At 35.0% G+C, this 15,354-nt stretch overlaps 1 protein-coding gene across 1 annotated transcript in view; it reads left to right on the forward strand.

The window, feature by feature from the left end:
• lrrk1 (leucine-rich repeat kinase 1) overlaps window positions 1–15,354 on the forward strand; it is a 96,958-nt gene that overhangs the window by 78,474 nt on the left and 3,130 nt on the right. The window contains exons 30-33 of the mRNA XM_042727316.1: window positions 3,323–3,440; window positions 4,843–4,959; window positions 7,470–8,341; window positions 14,755–14,856. Of these exons, the coding sequence (XP_042583250.1) occupies window positions 3,323–3,440; window positions 4,843–4,959; window positions 7,470–8,341; window positions 14,755–14,856 (1,209 nt within the window). The remainder of the gene's footprint in view (window positions 1–3,322; window positions 3,441–4,842; window positions 4,960–7,469; window positions 8,342–14,754; window positions 14,857–15,354) is intronic.

Consider the following 15,354-nt stretch of genomic DNA (forward strand, 5'->3'; position numbering starts at 1 on the left):
TCAAAGTACAAGGTTTGCACTTTACAGAAATCACCAGCCCGTAATCACCCCTTTCACTTTATTTCCCTCATTTAAATGCTTTCCCGTTTTTCTATTTACCGCCAGTTGCTCCTCTTCAGACTTCTGGCTCACTCATATAAACACCCTCATTAAAATCATTCAGGAATCAAATTTTTCCAGCTTCCCTTGACGCTCTCAAGCCTCATTTAAAAAAAAATGACTCACTTGAATATTCATGAGCATGTATATAAGAGCTCATTATTATGCACGACGGCCCACCACTGGTCTGATAAATGCCCCGTGATCTACAGCCAGGCTCATCTGATCATCGGCTGCTTTGTTTGCTGGCATTCAATCCTACAAGACACTTCAATGAAACGCTCCACTTTTATCTCACGCCGCAGGTGTTTGCAATTACCAGCAATGCCCATCGCCCTGCCGGGTCTGTTAATACATCATCACCAGCAGCACAATGACGGCTCATCATAATATTAGCATTAATCATAATATTAGCTTGTGCCTCCTACCTAGTGCCCTAAGATAACCATGAGTGCTTACAACTAAAGCCAGTATGCATTGACACTGTTAAGGAACAGTGGGAAACACCTGGGAATATCAGGGAATTTTAAAATTGTGATTTCTAAGTCATTGGAATTTGTAAAATTATAGTGTTTTATGTCATGTATATAATGTAATTCATTATAGACATTACTGGTCAAAAATTTGGAGTCGGTAAGATTTTATTTTTTGAAAGCAAAATACAGCTTAGACTTTACAATGATGCATTAAATTGATCAAAAGGGACAGTAAAGACATTTATAATGTTACAGAAGATTAATATTTCATATAAATGATGTTCTTTTGAACTTTCTATTCATCAAATATCCTGTAAAAAAAAAAACATGTAGTATAGTTTCCACAAAAATATTAAGCAACTGTTTTCACTGAAGACTAGAATAATGATGCAAAAAATTCAGCTTTCTATCACAGGAATAAAATTACATTTTAAAAATATATTGCAATAGAAAACAGTTATTTTAAATTGGAAAAATATTACACAGTATTATTGTTTTTACTGTATTTTTGGTTAAATAATTTCAGCTTTGGTGGGCATTTTCATTTTTATTTATTTTTCTTGTTTTTTGTTTTTTCTTTCTTTTTTTAATCTAAATTTCAGTTAACAAAAACAAATATTGATACCATATTTATATAATCGTCGTATTAATATTGTAAATTAGCTTTTAATTTTGTATATTTTTGTGTGTGTGTTTTATGTCTTGTTTTCCATTTTAGCTCAATATATTCTTTTTCTAGTTTGGCTGTAAAATATTTTATTAGTTAGAAATCGACGTTTGTAGGTGTTTATGTAGAAAAAAAAAAATCCTTATCCTGTAATCACAACCAACTACAGCAGTAATGAAAACTGACTGTTAAAAGTGGGGAAACCCTGCTGGAACCAGCCTGAGCTGGTTTAAAATGGTTTTAGCTGGTTTCATTTGATCTCTCATCTTTGTGAAGCAGCCTGACCAGCTAAAAAGTGCCAAAAACTGCCTAAAAATGACCAGACTGGGAGACCAAACTAATGTTTTTCTGGTCTTTATTGGTTTAAATTGGTCTCCCATCCTGACCAAACTGGTGTTCAGCTGAAAGTGCCCAAAGCCCCTTCAAAGTGCCCTAACCCCTTTGGTTAGGCTTTCTAACCAGTCCAGGAGGCAAAACTAATTCAAGCTGGTTTAAGCTATTTTCTTTTCAGCAGGGAAGCAAACAAGACATCAAATAATTGGCAGTAAAAGCTGGATGTGGGATTTGCGATCTAATGGCCCCCTTGATCATCGGATGGCCTACCAGCAGTATCCTGTAAATTATATTTTAAGTACATTAGGGTGAGGTCGGCCCGAATCACTTTATCACCGCAGTCTTTATTTGTCCAAGTTTGACATTGCCAACTAGATTATTGCAGCTTCATAAGCCAAAAGGAAAAAACTGAAAGCACAATAAACAGTTTACTCGGATATTTGGATCAGAAGCATCTGTGGTTGAATTGTGATGGATTGAATCATTTGGGAGCTGTCACAGCACACCATCAGATAAATGACTCAGTGATCACGTAATGAATCACTGTTCAGCAAATGAATTAGCAGAATATATAAACCTACAAACCGGCCCACACTGCTGCATAACAACACATAACAGCGTAATGTGTAATAAATGTTTAGATTAAAGACTCGTCATAAATCATGCGCTGCTCTGAAATCATTTGGCTTTGTACCACATACTGTGTTTGTACAAAAGAACAAAACAGCCCGGAGTAACAATGCTTGTGTCTATTAGTGGCGTCAAGCGTCATTATTACTGTTGGAAATATCAAGGCATTTTAAAAGTAATATTTTTAGGTCTCAATTTTAGTTTTATATTTTAATTGCATTTTTAGTAATTTTATGTGCTTTTCTCCTTTTTTACTTTTTTTTTTTTTTTTTTTTTTTTTTTTTTTTTTTTATGTTTTAGTTTTTATTTTCAGTTTGTAATTTTAGTGCTTCAGCTTAAATTTATTTAATTTAGGTGGCATTTCTAATTTTAATTTAAGTTTTTAATCTAACCCTTAAAAAAAGCATCACTCTCATTTTCTTCATTTTTTTTTTATTAATATTTAGGTTTATTTTTTATTTCAGTTTAGTTCAGTGTTAGTTTTTATTTATGTCTAGTTTTTTTAGTGTTTCAAGCCAGTTTTTTGTTTAGTTTAAGTCTAATATTTATATTATTTCAGCTTTAATTGCATGAACAAAAATGTTTTTAATTGTTTTATTTTTACTTAATAATAACCCCAAGAAAAGCACCACTCAAATGTTCTTCCCATTTTTTTATTTGTTTTATTTTTTATTATTATCATTACTTTTTATTTAAGTTTTAGTCTTTATTTATTTCCAGTTTGGTTTGTAATTTTAGTGCTTTGACTTAAACCTTGGTTAAAAATTTCAGTTAGTTGACAAAGCAATATTTCTCATTTTTGTTATGTTTCCAGTTTCTAAAATTCAACATTTAAGTTTCTGAAAGTCTAAAATTTATATTTTAATGTTTATTTTTATATGTATTCATTTATTTATTTTCAGCTTTATTTTCCATTTACAAAAATGTTTTTAATAGTTTTAGTAATGATAATAACCCAGAGAAAAGCATCACTTAGATTGGATTTCATAACTGCTGTGTCCCACATTTATGTTTCTGTGTGTGTGTGTGTGTGTGTGTGTGTGTGTGTGTGTGTGTGTGTGTGTGTGTGTGTGTGTGTGTGTGTGTGTGTGTGTGTGTGTGTGTGTGTGTCCTGCAGGAATTACACAGTGGTAAACTTGGCCAAAGGGCAGATAGAGGTGAAGCGGATGCTGTGTCCGGGAACACGTCTGAGCTGCCAAATGAAGATGGAGAACAGTTTGTGGACCGCCACTGAGGTGCGTTGAGCTGTCAGTCACAACAACATTATCAGGGAAACAGAACTAATGGATAAATGCCAAGGGCGTTCGCTTCTCACAGTAAAGGAGATTGTTGTTACTCTGTATCAAACCAAATGTTTGTTGCACAAGTTTTGTGTGTAATTTATCCAACATTAGAAGTATAGCAGAAATCTTGACCATTTTCAGACAGGTTTCCTGAACAAACATATGTTCGTGCTCCCAAACTCAAAAATGTTTTGATGAGGTTTCATCACGTATACACTACCGTCCAAAAGTTTACTGTCATCTTTTATTCTAAGGGATGCATTAAATTTGTCAGAAATGTAAAGACGATAATAATGTTACAGAAGATCTATTTTTTTAAATGAATGCTTAAAGAATGTATTGTGTTTCCCCCAAAATATGAAGCAGCAAAACTGTATTCAACATTGATAATAATAAGAAATGTTTCTTGAGCAGCAAATCAGCATGTTAGAATGATTTCTGAAGGATCATGTGACACTGAAGACTGGAGAAATGATGCTGAAAATTCAGCTTTGATCACAGGAATAAATTACATTCTACAATATATTCAAATAGAAAACAGTTATTTTAAATTGTAATAATATTAAACAATATTATTGTTTTTACTGTATTTTTGATCGAATAAATGCAGCCTTGGTGAGCATGAGAGGCTTATGTCTTTCAAAAATATTTTTAAAAATCTTACCGACCCCAAACTTTAGAATGGTAGTGTATTTGAAACATCTTATAGAGCAAAGATAACAGTGTTGACGTGTTTCAATATCAACAAATGTGTGCACATCAAGGTGTAGAAGCTACATATTTTGTCATTTTTAGTCTGGTTTATGTTGTTTTGTTTGGTTTTTCTCAAGCATTAAGCATCATTTCTAGATTTGTTACCTATTCTCAATGGGAAAGTGCACAAGCAACATTGCTCAAAAAGTTGCCCCTGTGTATCATCAGCCTAAGAATCCATCTCCAGATATGGTGTGCAATTTGTAAGAAGGAATGGGGATTGTTATGAATTTACAAATTTTGGTTCTTTATTAACCATCTCAGTTCCTTGAATCTTTTAGTAATTTAAAGGAAGAAAGAACGGACGGTAACTGGGTTATGGGAAAAACAGGACATTTTTTATTGCAAACACCACCGTCTTTACTCCGAAACCATCTGAAGTAGCAACATATACCAAGAAAAGTCATGTGCATTTTAATGCAGCACAGATTCTCATTGTCTCATTCCAGACACGAACATCCAGAAATTAATTTGGTCCAAGGAAGAAGTCTCAAAAATGGTTCTGAATAATGAGCGTTTCTCAATTCCCATCCCTGTTTGTAAGTGAGCGCAGCAAATGAATGGAGATGGTTATCCTGATACCTTGTTGATGTTTCTGCAGGAACAGGAAGTCTTTATCTACAGCCTGAAAGAGATGTGTCCCTTGAGTCACCCGCAGAAACTGCTGTCCTGTCCTGCTGTGGTAACCTGTCTCTTTTTACTGCCCGCCAGGAAAGAGGTCAGTGCCCCAGCCTTGCAGTCTGGCTTATATTGATCATGTTCTTGTTTGTTTGTTTGTTTCTTGGTTTAGATATCCAAAAGATATCCAAAGATTAAAAAAATATACATTTAAGTCGTGGCATAATGGTTGGAGAGTTTGACTCCTAACCCTAAGGTTGTTGGTTTGAGTCTCGGACGGTAATACCACGACTGAGGTGCTCTTGAGCAAGGCACTGAACCCCCAACTGCTCCCCAAGCGCCGCAGCATAAATGGCTGCCCACTGCAGAAATTTATCCTTATATCACTTGCTCACCAATGGATGCTCTGCAGTGAATGGGTGCTGTCAGAATGAGAGTCCAAACATCTGATAAAAACATCACAATAATCCACAAGTAATCCACACCACTCCAGTCCATCAGTTAATGTCTTGTGAAGAGAAGAGCTGCATGTTTTTAAGAAACAAATCCACCATTATGGTATTTTAACTTTAAACTTTTGCTTCTGGTTAAAAGAAATGTGAATGAGTCCATAGTCCATAATAATGTTTCCTCCATTGTAAAGAAAAAAAAAGTTTAAAGACTTTTAGACTTGCACTCTATTCATTTACTAACAACAACAAAAAAAAAACATTAGCTTCTGTAATCTTTGTGTATTCTATCCATTTGTTTTCTTTTTATTTATTATACAATTAACAAAAGCAAAAAATGCCTCTAGTACTAACTTGCTCTATTCTTTTTCTATTCTATTTTTTTTCTTTTTATTATCCAATAATAATAAAAAAAACCTTGCTACTGTATGTGTACTGCGCTAAGCTAACTGAGACTTGTTATAGCGCTTGCATATCATTGCTTTTGTTGATTTTGATTGCTTTTATTGTCCTCATTTGTAAGTCGCTTTGAATAAAAGCGTCTGCTAAATGACTAAATGTAAATAGAATGTAAATGAAGAAGTCCATCTCCTGTTGTCGCTCACATCAAAATCTGCCCACATTTTTGGTTAGCTGTTTTTGACTGTTTTCGTTTATAAAAGGTGTTTGATCGGTGCATATATTTCTCCTGATTCAGACGAGATTTCTTTTTACTGCAGAAAGCAATATTATGAATAGAGGACTCGTATTTTTGCAACTGCTTAAGTTAAAAACGTCTTTATGATGGATTTGTTTCTTACAAACACACAGCTTTTCACTTCATAAGACATTAACTGATGAACTGGAGTGGTGTGGAGTTTTCAGTAAAATTAATTTTAGTAAAATTTAATTAAAAATTCAGTAAAATTATTTTTTTGGTTTAACTATTACTTTAAGTATTATAAAACAAATAACAAGTGCCAAAAAACCCTCTTAATCCAGCAAAGCAGACCAAATTGTTGGCCAGGTAAGAACAGCAGGCTTGATATTTTAGGTAAGTGGGCAGGTTTTTCTCAAGTGCCCTCTGCTCCCGTCGTCCGTCTGCTGCGGGTCAGTCACAAACTGGATATCAAAAGCAGTCGGGGAGATCAGGGAAGGAGCACACAGCTGGTTTGTGGCTGTCAGGACGGTTTAAGGGAGGAAACTCTTTGAGATATGGCAATTGGACAAAAATGCATGCGAAGGAGGACAAAAATGCATGCGAAGGCGGACTAAAATATTCAAAGAATAAATGTTCCATATGGTTTGACAGGATGTTATTTGGTTTTAGTATGACACTGTGCATTTGTGAAGATTCTCCAATTTAGAAGTTATATTTTTTTGGGGAAGTCATGGCCTAGTGGTTGGAGAGTTTGACTCCTAACCCTAAGGTTGTGGGTTCGAGTCTCGGGCCGGTAATACCACATCTGAGGTGCCCTTGAGCAAGGCACTGAACCCCCAACTGCTCCCCGGGCGCCGCAGCGTAAATGGCTGCCCACTGCTCCGGGTGTGTGTTCATGGTGTTTGTGTGCGCACTTTGGATGGGTTAAATGCAGAGCACAAATTCTGAGTATGGGTCACCATACTTGGCTGTATGTCATTTCACTTTCATATACATCAGGATAGATCACAACAGATCTTATATATTTGATGGAATAGTATGAGTCATACCAAACCAGTCATTAGGGTAAATTTTTCAAAATTTTAATTTATATATTATCTGAAAGCTGAATAAATAAGATTTCCTTTGATGTATAGTTTGTTGGGATAGGACAATATTTGGCCGAGATTGCAACTATTTGAAAATCTGAAATATGAGGGTACACAAAAATCCAAATATTGAGAAAAAACCCTTTTAAAGTTGTCCAAATGAAGTTCTTAGCAATGCATATTACTAATCAAAAATGAAGTTTTGATATATTTATGGTAGGAAATGTACAAAATATCTTCATGGAACATGATCTTTACTTAATATCCTAATGATTTTTGGCATAGAAGAAAAATCTATAATTTTGACCCATACAATGTATTTTTGGCTATTGCTACAAATCTACCCCAGCGACTTAAGACTCTTAAGACTCCCAAGTTTGGTGCTCCAGGGTCACATATAACATTTATTTTAATTATGTGCCTTGTGTTTCAGTCTCTCCCACAGGTGTTTACTGGCATGTCTGATGGTCTCGTGGTGGTTTACTCTCTGGTGGACGACATGCCCGTGGAGGGAGAGACTTACATCTGCTCCCACACCATCAACAAGCATATGCTGAACATGGAGGACTCGGACCCTCGGCAGCGACCGTACGCTGTGCGCAGCATCGTGCCAGTGTGCACCGGGTCAGAGGTGTGGTACACCAACGGTCCCGGCGTGCTGGTCATCGACAGCCTGACGCTCCAGCCCATCCGCCGCCTCGAGCCTTATCTACCGCCATCCTGCGTGGTGTCCATGGTCTCGTCTGTCAGCTGCTGGAGCGATGAGGCCGTCTGGTGTCTGGACGATCACACCAACACGCTCCTCATGTATCACGCCACCAGCTACCAGATCTGTGCTACGTACAACTGCAGCGACGCCAACCCGCTGCGGGATGTGTTCCCCGTGCAGAGGCCGGCCGGGGTCGTGACCCCTGTGACTCCTGATCCTGATGTTGATGAAGAGTCTCTTTCGGCCGCCCTGGAGCCGCTGAAGGTAACGGTCACACACCGTGAGGACGCAGGAACGCAGATCCTGTGCCAGCAGGACTCTCTGGATTACTGCTCCATGACGTCCTCCGGATTCAGCTCGGAGCAGCTGGATCAGATCGGCCATATCCCTCACGTGGAACGCTCCAGTTCGGGAGCCCTCAGCTCTCTGACCAGCTCCAGCAGCATGCTTTTATCCACGGACTTCGAGCCGGTTTCACCGGAAGCATTTCCATCCAGGAGCGCAACAGATCCAGAACTAGCGGCTCAAAGCCACACATCAACGCAGCTGAAGGCCTTGAACATCATTCCTGTCAACAGCACCATCTGGGTGCCCAGGTATGACGTTTTATTATAAAAAAACAAAAAACTAAATTATTATTTTTTTTTTTTTTTGCCTATTTTGTGTGTTGTGAGGTTGTTATTATTGTTTTTTTGGTAGTCAACAAAACAACAGGATGACATGCATGCAAGGTCAAAAAACACTTTCATTGTCTTATAATATGCATTTATTTTTACCTTACTTGCTCAACGACTCCCAAACGATTCGCTCAAAGTTTCATTTTTTCAAACCCCTTCTTTGCCTGACGCTAATCTGCGGTGATTGGTCCGATTGGTCTCATTATTATTTCATCATGCCTGTAATGCCTGAGAAATCAGCGTTTGTGAGGGCAGTGCTGCTTTGTTTACAGCTTTACAGAGGAAACCACTATATTTACCGCTCCAAAAGCAGCACCTAGTGGCACAGAATGAATTTGCATTTTCATTCAGACCAACGTGAAAAGACCAACAAGTGGGCGGCAATATGCTAATGTTTCATGTTGACGTCAACATGAAACGGTTGGGATTCATTTTAAAAAAAACAAAGTCAGAGTCAACTCTTTCTTTTGAGAGACAATAACTTTATACACGGTGCACTTTCAGATTTAAAACTTTGCAGGATGTTTTCACTTAGAGCTGTGTTACACACTGCATGAAAGGTAATTTTCAAAAATCCATAATAGGGGCACTTTAAAAACTCTTGAAAATTATAATCAGTGTGTAAATTATTATTTTTTTTTATTATTTTTTTTGAACGAGATTAATGCTTTTGTTCTTAACACTAGAACCGCCTGAGGTCGCTGTATACCTAAAACCGCCAGCGGGTAAATTTTACCCATGCACATTACAACTGTATTTATGTGGCTAAAGAACATATTATTTCACTGTATTATGCCACTGTCTTCAAAAAGAAGTGTCTAGAGTCATGTAATGATTATGTCTAGTCATCAACTGTATTTTTATCCTGTTGTTTTATGTTCAAGACTTTTTAATGCAGGCAAAACTAATCCATAACGGTCAGTAGCCTAAGCTTTAAAAAAAAAAAAGCCTGCACTGAAAACGGAAAACAGAAGGTAGTAGCCTAAATATTTGGGTGGTGTAATATTATTATACAGTGTCATTAATCAATATATTAAGATAATCCATGCTATTTAAATTACTATATAGACAATAATGAGCAAGAATAATTCACCACACTGCATAGAATGATGCAATGACAAATTCAAGTGCACAGCTTCCCCTAAATATTTATTAATTTGTTTAGTTATATAATTTATAATTTGATTAAGAGAACAACACCATTAAACTTTGGGTAATCAAAAAAAATAAATATTCATACATCATATTAGGGGTGCTCCGATCAAGATCGGCCGATCGTTAATGCGCATCTCGTCAGAAAGCCGGTTATCTAATCAGCTGTTACTACACAGAGCCGTTGTTAACTGACAAGCTGCGCAAATCCACGTTCATTATAAGCGTGGATTTGTGCAGCTTGTCTGTGATCAACGGCTCCGTATAGTAACAGCTGCTCTATGTGAAATCATGCACCTGATGGAATTTATCGCTGATTAGATAACCGGCTTTGGCTACTGACGAGATGTGCATTAACGATCATCTGATCTTGATCGGAGCAACCCTACATCATATATGTTAGATCAGATTTTTATTTTATTTTTTTCTTCAGGAAACGGCCAGACTAGAATAGACCGTAGCGAACAATAATAATAATAATAATATATAATCTATATCTGTATTGGTCAGAAAAAAATCTATATCAGTCTAATTCTGCTCTTCGGCTCCAGGCTGTATTTTTTTGAGGAAAAATATAGTAAAAACAGAAATATTGTGAAATATTATTAAGATTTAAAATAGCCTAGCTGTTTTCTATTTAAATATATATCAAAATGTAATTTTTTCCTGTGATGCAAAGCTGAATTTTCAGCATCATAACTCCAGTCTTCAGTGTCACGTGATCCTTCAGGAATCATTTTAATATGCTGATTTGCTGCTCAAAAACACTTCTCATTATTATCAGTTGTGCATATTTTTGTGGAAACCAACATTTTTTCATGTTAAAAAGTTCAAAAGAACAGCATTTTTAAAAAAAAGAAATCTTCAGTAACATTATAAATGTTTTTTTTTCTCTCTTTGGATTAATTTAATGCATCCTTGCTGAATAAAAGTATTAATTTCTTAAAGTCATACTAACTCAAAACGTTTGAACAGTAGTACAAATACAAATGCAACAGGAGTAAATATAAGACTATAATCAGTACTTTTAATGACTAGTTGATTGTGTACTGATAATTTTGACTGTTTTTCTGTTTAATTGTGTAACTAACAGAAAGCACAACAAACTCTGAGCACAACTTACAAGCAGTTAACAGAACATCTCTGATGTTACAATCAGTATCGACCCGATTTTTTTTTCTTAATGCACATTACTTTATCTTATAATGAAATGTAATATATCTTTTAGACCTCATAATCTTTTCTTGTTTACATAGCAGTTTAATTTGGAAATATGTCTCAATACAGTAATTAAGCTGGTTGCAATGTCAGTGTCATGACAACTTTAAAACTTCAAGGTGAAGGAAGCATGTTAGAAAGCTTACAGCCAAAGTCTGTAGTCTAAAAGTCTGTCTCTAAAACTGTCTGACTGTAGTTGTTTATGTAGAGTTAGATCTGTCATTGATTTCAGACTATGATAAATATTGTTCCAGGAGCAACAAAGGGACGTGTCCTGCATCAATGAAACATTCGTTTAAAGAGAGTTTAAGCACAGGATCAAGGGCAGAATGAAGTGTTATTTCAGGAGTGCACATTAAAATGGCCATGTTTTATTCATGAATATAAATGCATTATAATGTGTGTCTCAGGAGGCGTTGGACTTTATTCTCTGTAACCCATACACCGCAGATTAATCAGGTCACACAGGTGCCTCATGTTGAGCTCAAGGGAAACATAAATACATGATTTATAAAAGGAGCTTCCTGGTACTTCTAAACTAGGTTAGATCTCTTTTATAAGCGCGAGAGTTCGCTATTGTGTATCAGTGTGTGATGTGTGTATTCATCCTAACAATAAAAGAATAAATCTGCAGACGGTATTGTTCAGAGTTTATTATTATAATTACAAATCCCCCCAGTAAGATTTCAGTTAATGCTGACAAAAATTATTCATGCAGTTGTGCAGATTAAGTAGACGTTCGTTTTGCAAATGAAAGTGGGTTGAGTGCAACAGAATTAAGTTCAATAAAATTATCAAAATGATTAATTATTTTAATTAAGCCAATTCAACAACCAGCGGAGAAAAAGGTGTGTGGGGAAGTGGTGGGGGGGAGTTCAGTGTAGATATTGTTCTGTAAGTTAAAAAAAATGACTGGAAAAGTTATGGAAAATAATTGGTCAGAAACTTCTGGGGGCTCTGATTAAAAGTTTTTGTTCCTGAAAATGAACTATTAGTGGCTTAAAATATATTTTAGTCATTTGGGAGATGCTGTTCAACAGACAGAGAAAATAAATGTAAATGAGAGCGGCGGCAGAGGCCTTCACTGCCTTATTCCCAGTGATGGGCAGTAGCGTCGCTACAAGTAGTGACGCTAGTAGTTTAACTACATTTCTTAGTAGCGTGGTGGTAGCGTCGCTGCTTTCTTAATCAAATAGCTTTTCATTAGCTAAGCTCTTTTTTTGATCAAGTAGCGTGGTAGCGTCAACAAAAGCTGACGTTACATTATCCAAAGCATTTCTGAAACTCAAGCTCAAATCGGAAATATATAAGGATCACTGATCCTGGACCAGTAAAAGTGACGCCACCACCACTAAACCTCGTAACGTCATTGGCTCCTCAAACTGTCAGTCAAACCTTATTATTCTTCCCGCCTCTCTCGTGAATGAAGTGCGGCGCACAGTTTGGAGGATCTTAGTTTGTTTGCAGTATGAAGGTAAATAAAATAACTGTTGATTGAATAAGTACAGCGTTCAATAAGTACAGCGTTCTCTTTACTCAAGAAACACTATATTTATAAAGGCTAATGTTTTTTTGTATTTGAGGAGCGGAGAAGAGTGTCTTAGCATTTGTTGTGAAGTCACAGTCAAATAGCTTGTGAGAAGCGCTGAATCTTTTATAATATGATACTTTGGCCAAATAACAGAAAAAAAACTGAGCGCCCACATAGCGACAGAAAAATGTACAAACCTGCAAGTTCATGATGCCCGTAGATGCCCGTACTGCCTTCGAATGTGTCGTTAATGACGGGGGGAAAACATTCGAAACATTCAAAAACTTAGTATTTAAACTTGATTTTGTTGAAACGTTAATAATATAATGAATGACACATGCAACGATGCAAATAAATGTAGCCTAAGTTATTTGTAGGCCTATACATCTGTACAGTAAGATTTCATTAATGTTAGCTAATGTAACTAACATGAACGTACAATGAACAATACATTTATTACAGTATTTATTCATCTTTGTTAATGAAAAATACAGTCGTTCATTTGTAGTTCATGTTAGTTCACAGTGCATTAATTAATGACAACAAACACAGCTTGATTTTAATAATGCATTAGTAAATGTTGAAAGTATTGTTCATTCTTAGTTTGTGTTACCTACACTAGTTAACTAATGTTAACTAATGAACCTTATTGTGAAGGGTTACCATTTACATTTAGTAGACACTTTTATCCAAAGCAACTTACAAATGGGCACAATGGAAGAAATCAAAATCAACAAAAGAGCAATGAAATACAAGTGCCATAAAAAGTTAGCTCAGTTAGCTTAACGCAGTACATGTAGCAAGGTTTGTTTGTTTGTTTGTTTTTTTTATTTAGAGGCCTTTTTTGCTTTTGTTAATTGTATAATAAATAAAAATAAAACAAAGATAAAATACAAAAAAATTAGAGAAGCAAGTGTTCGTTTTTTTTTTTTTTTTTTTTTTTTTTTTTTTTTTTTTTTAGAAAACAAGCAGTTAGTAAATAAATAGTTTTTTAGAGTGCAAGTCTTTTATTTCTTGATTCTTGAAGATGGTTAAGACTGATTTTTGTTGCCAAATTGATTTGGAACAGCTGTTGAATAAACAACTAAACTGAACTATTATGCCTGTCTATCTGCTTGACTGACAGTTTTATTGATCACTGAGAGAGCATTGACATTTCACAGGGCTGTAGCTTTAGTGTAGTGAAGCTTCATTTAATGAAGAGTAACTGTTAGCTTAGCTCACTACATTTTCCAAGTAGCTTGCCCAACACTGCTTATTCCTTATTAGTGCGTCCTTGTTTTCTCCCTTTTTTGTGTTCTGTAACTCCTCCAGGATAGAGAAATAGATGTACAAACATATATTTGTTGAAAGGAAAATTCAGAACCAGATCAGGAATCTGCACTTATGTGGATGGATTTTGTTTAATTAAAACATGCTCAGTAAATCTTGATAAAGCAACATACACTGTTATTCTTTGTAAGATATGCGTGTTTTTTTTTTCTTCATTTAGTCAATATCCCTTTTTTGTATTGAAGCCAAAAATTTACTTGCTACAGATATTTATTTTATTTCTTTTTAAATGTATGGTTTATTTTAGTTTTAATATTATATTATCGACAAACATTTTTTAATTTTTAATTTTATAATAATAATAATATATTATTATATTATCAACTAAAAATTTAACCAGCTCTATATATTTTGTATGTTTATGTGTATGTTTGTGTGTGTGTGTGTGTGTGTGTGTATGTGTATGTGTGTGTGTGTGTATATATATCTATACACCTATTTATTTATTTATTTATTTATTTATTTATTTAGTGGTTTATTTATTTACATTGATAGCATTACTTTTTATATTGTGTTGAACAAAAAATGACTAAATACACTTAATATGCTTAATCTGTTTTTAAATGCATAGTTATAGTGAATTTAATTTTATTTATTTGACTAGTTTTATATAATTTCTTTATTTTATTTTATTTATTTTTTATTTAAGTTTGATTTAATTGTGAGGAACATAAAATTGACTATTTTAAATACATGGTTTATTTATTAAAATTTTTAATATTATATTGTCAACAAAAAAAATGGACTGTATGAAATCATCTGTATGAAATTTTATTTATTTTTAAACTAGCAATAAATAGTTTTTTAATGGTTAATTTATTTAAATTAACATTACTTTTTATATTGTGTTGAACAAAAATAATTACTATTTATATAATCTTTTTAATCTATTTCTAAATTAATGGATTATTATTTATTTACATTTTTAATATTACATTGTCAACAGAATTTTGTAATTTCATTTTACTTTATTTTTTTTTTTAATTTTTAACATTTACCTTTAAACTAGCTAGCTGTGAATGAGTTTTTATTTCTGTTAATTCTGTGTGACAGTGCAGTGTATAATGAGAGTGTGTGTGTGTGTGTGTGTGTGTGGCAGGCGTGGAGGGGACATCATGGTGATCGAGGTGCAGGAGCAGGCGGGTGCGCTCAGGGGTCGTGTGATCGCTGTGCTGACGCCGCCTGGAGTGTCCGAGTACGGGTATGTGTGTCAGTGGCCAGTCACACATTAATAACCACACACGATTTCACACTGTTCGTGATATCGATCACCTGTAGCAAACTGAAATCAAGCCAAGACAGATTCTACAGACCACTTCTGTATCGATTTTTGAGGAGAAAAACTCTGAAAGCACTCTTTTTGTTAGAGGAAAGCCAATCAGATCTTAATATTTAAAGCTGCTTGCATTTGCGCCAAAATATAAGATGGATAAATGGATTAAAGACAGATTGAATCATCTAAAGTGAGCAGTTGTAATTCAGTTCATAAACCTGATATATTTCATGCACACACAGCAGACATGTGTCCCAAAAGAGCCCAGCAGCTTCATGAACACATTAAAGTGTGCGCTTGCACACTCATTTAATCCCTCGTAAAAGTCCTTTACAAACACAAAGCCTAAAGCTCTCATCTGAGTCAAATTAATTGCACTGACTCCTCAGGACATTCAGACTTCTTGTGCATTTTGATTTATGTCCG

This window comes from Cyprinus carpio, chromosome B7 (genome assembly GCF_018340385.1).
Source record: "Cyprinus carpio isolate SPL01 chromosome B7, ASM1834038v1, whole genome shotgun sequence".
Lineage (NCBI taxonomy): Eukaryota > Metazoa > Chordata > Actinopteri > Cypriniformes > Cyprinidae > Cyprinus > Cyprinus carpio.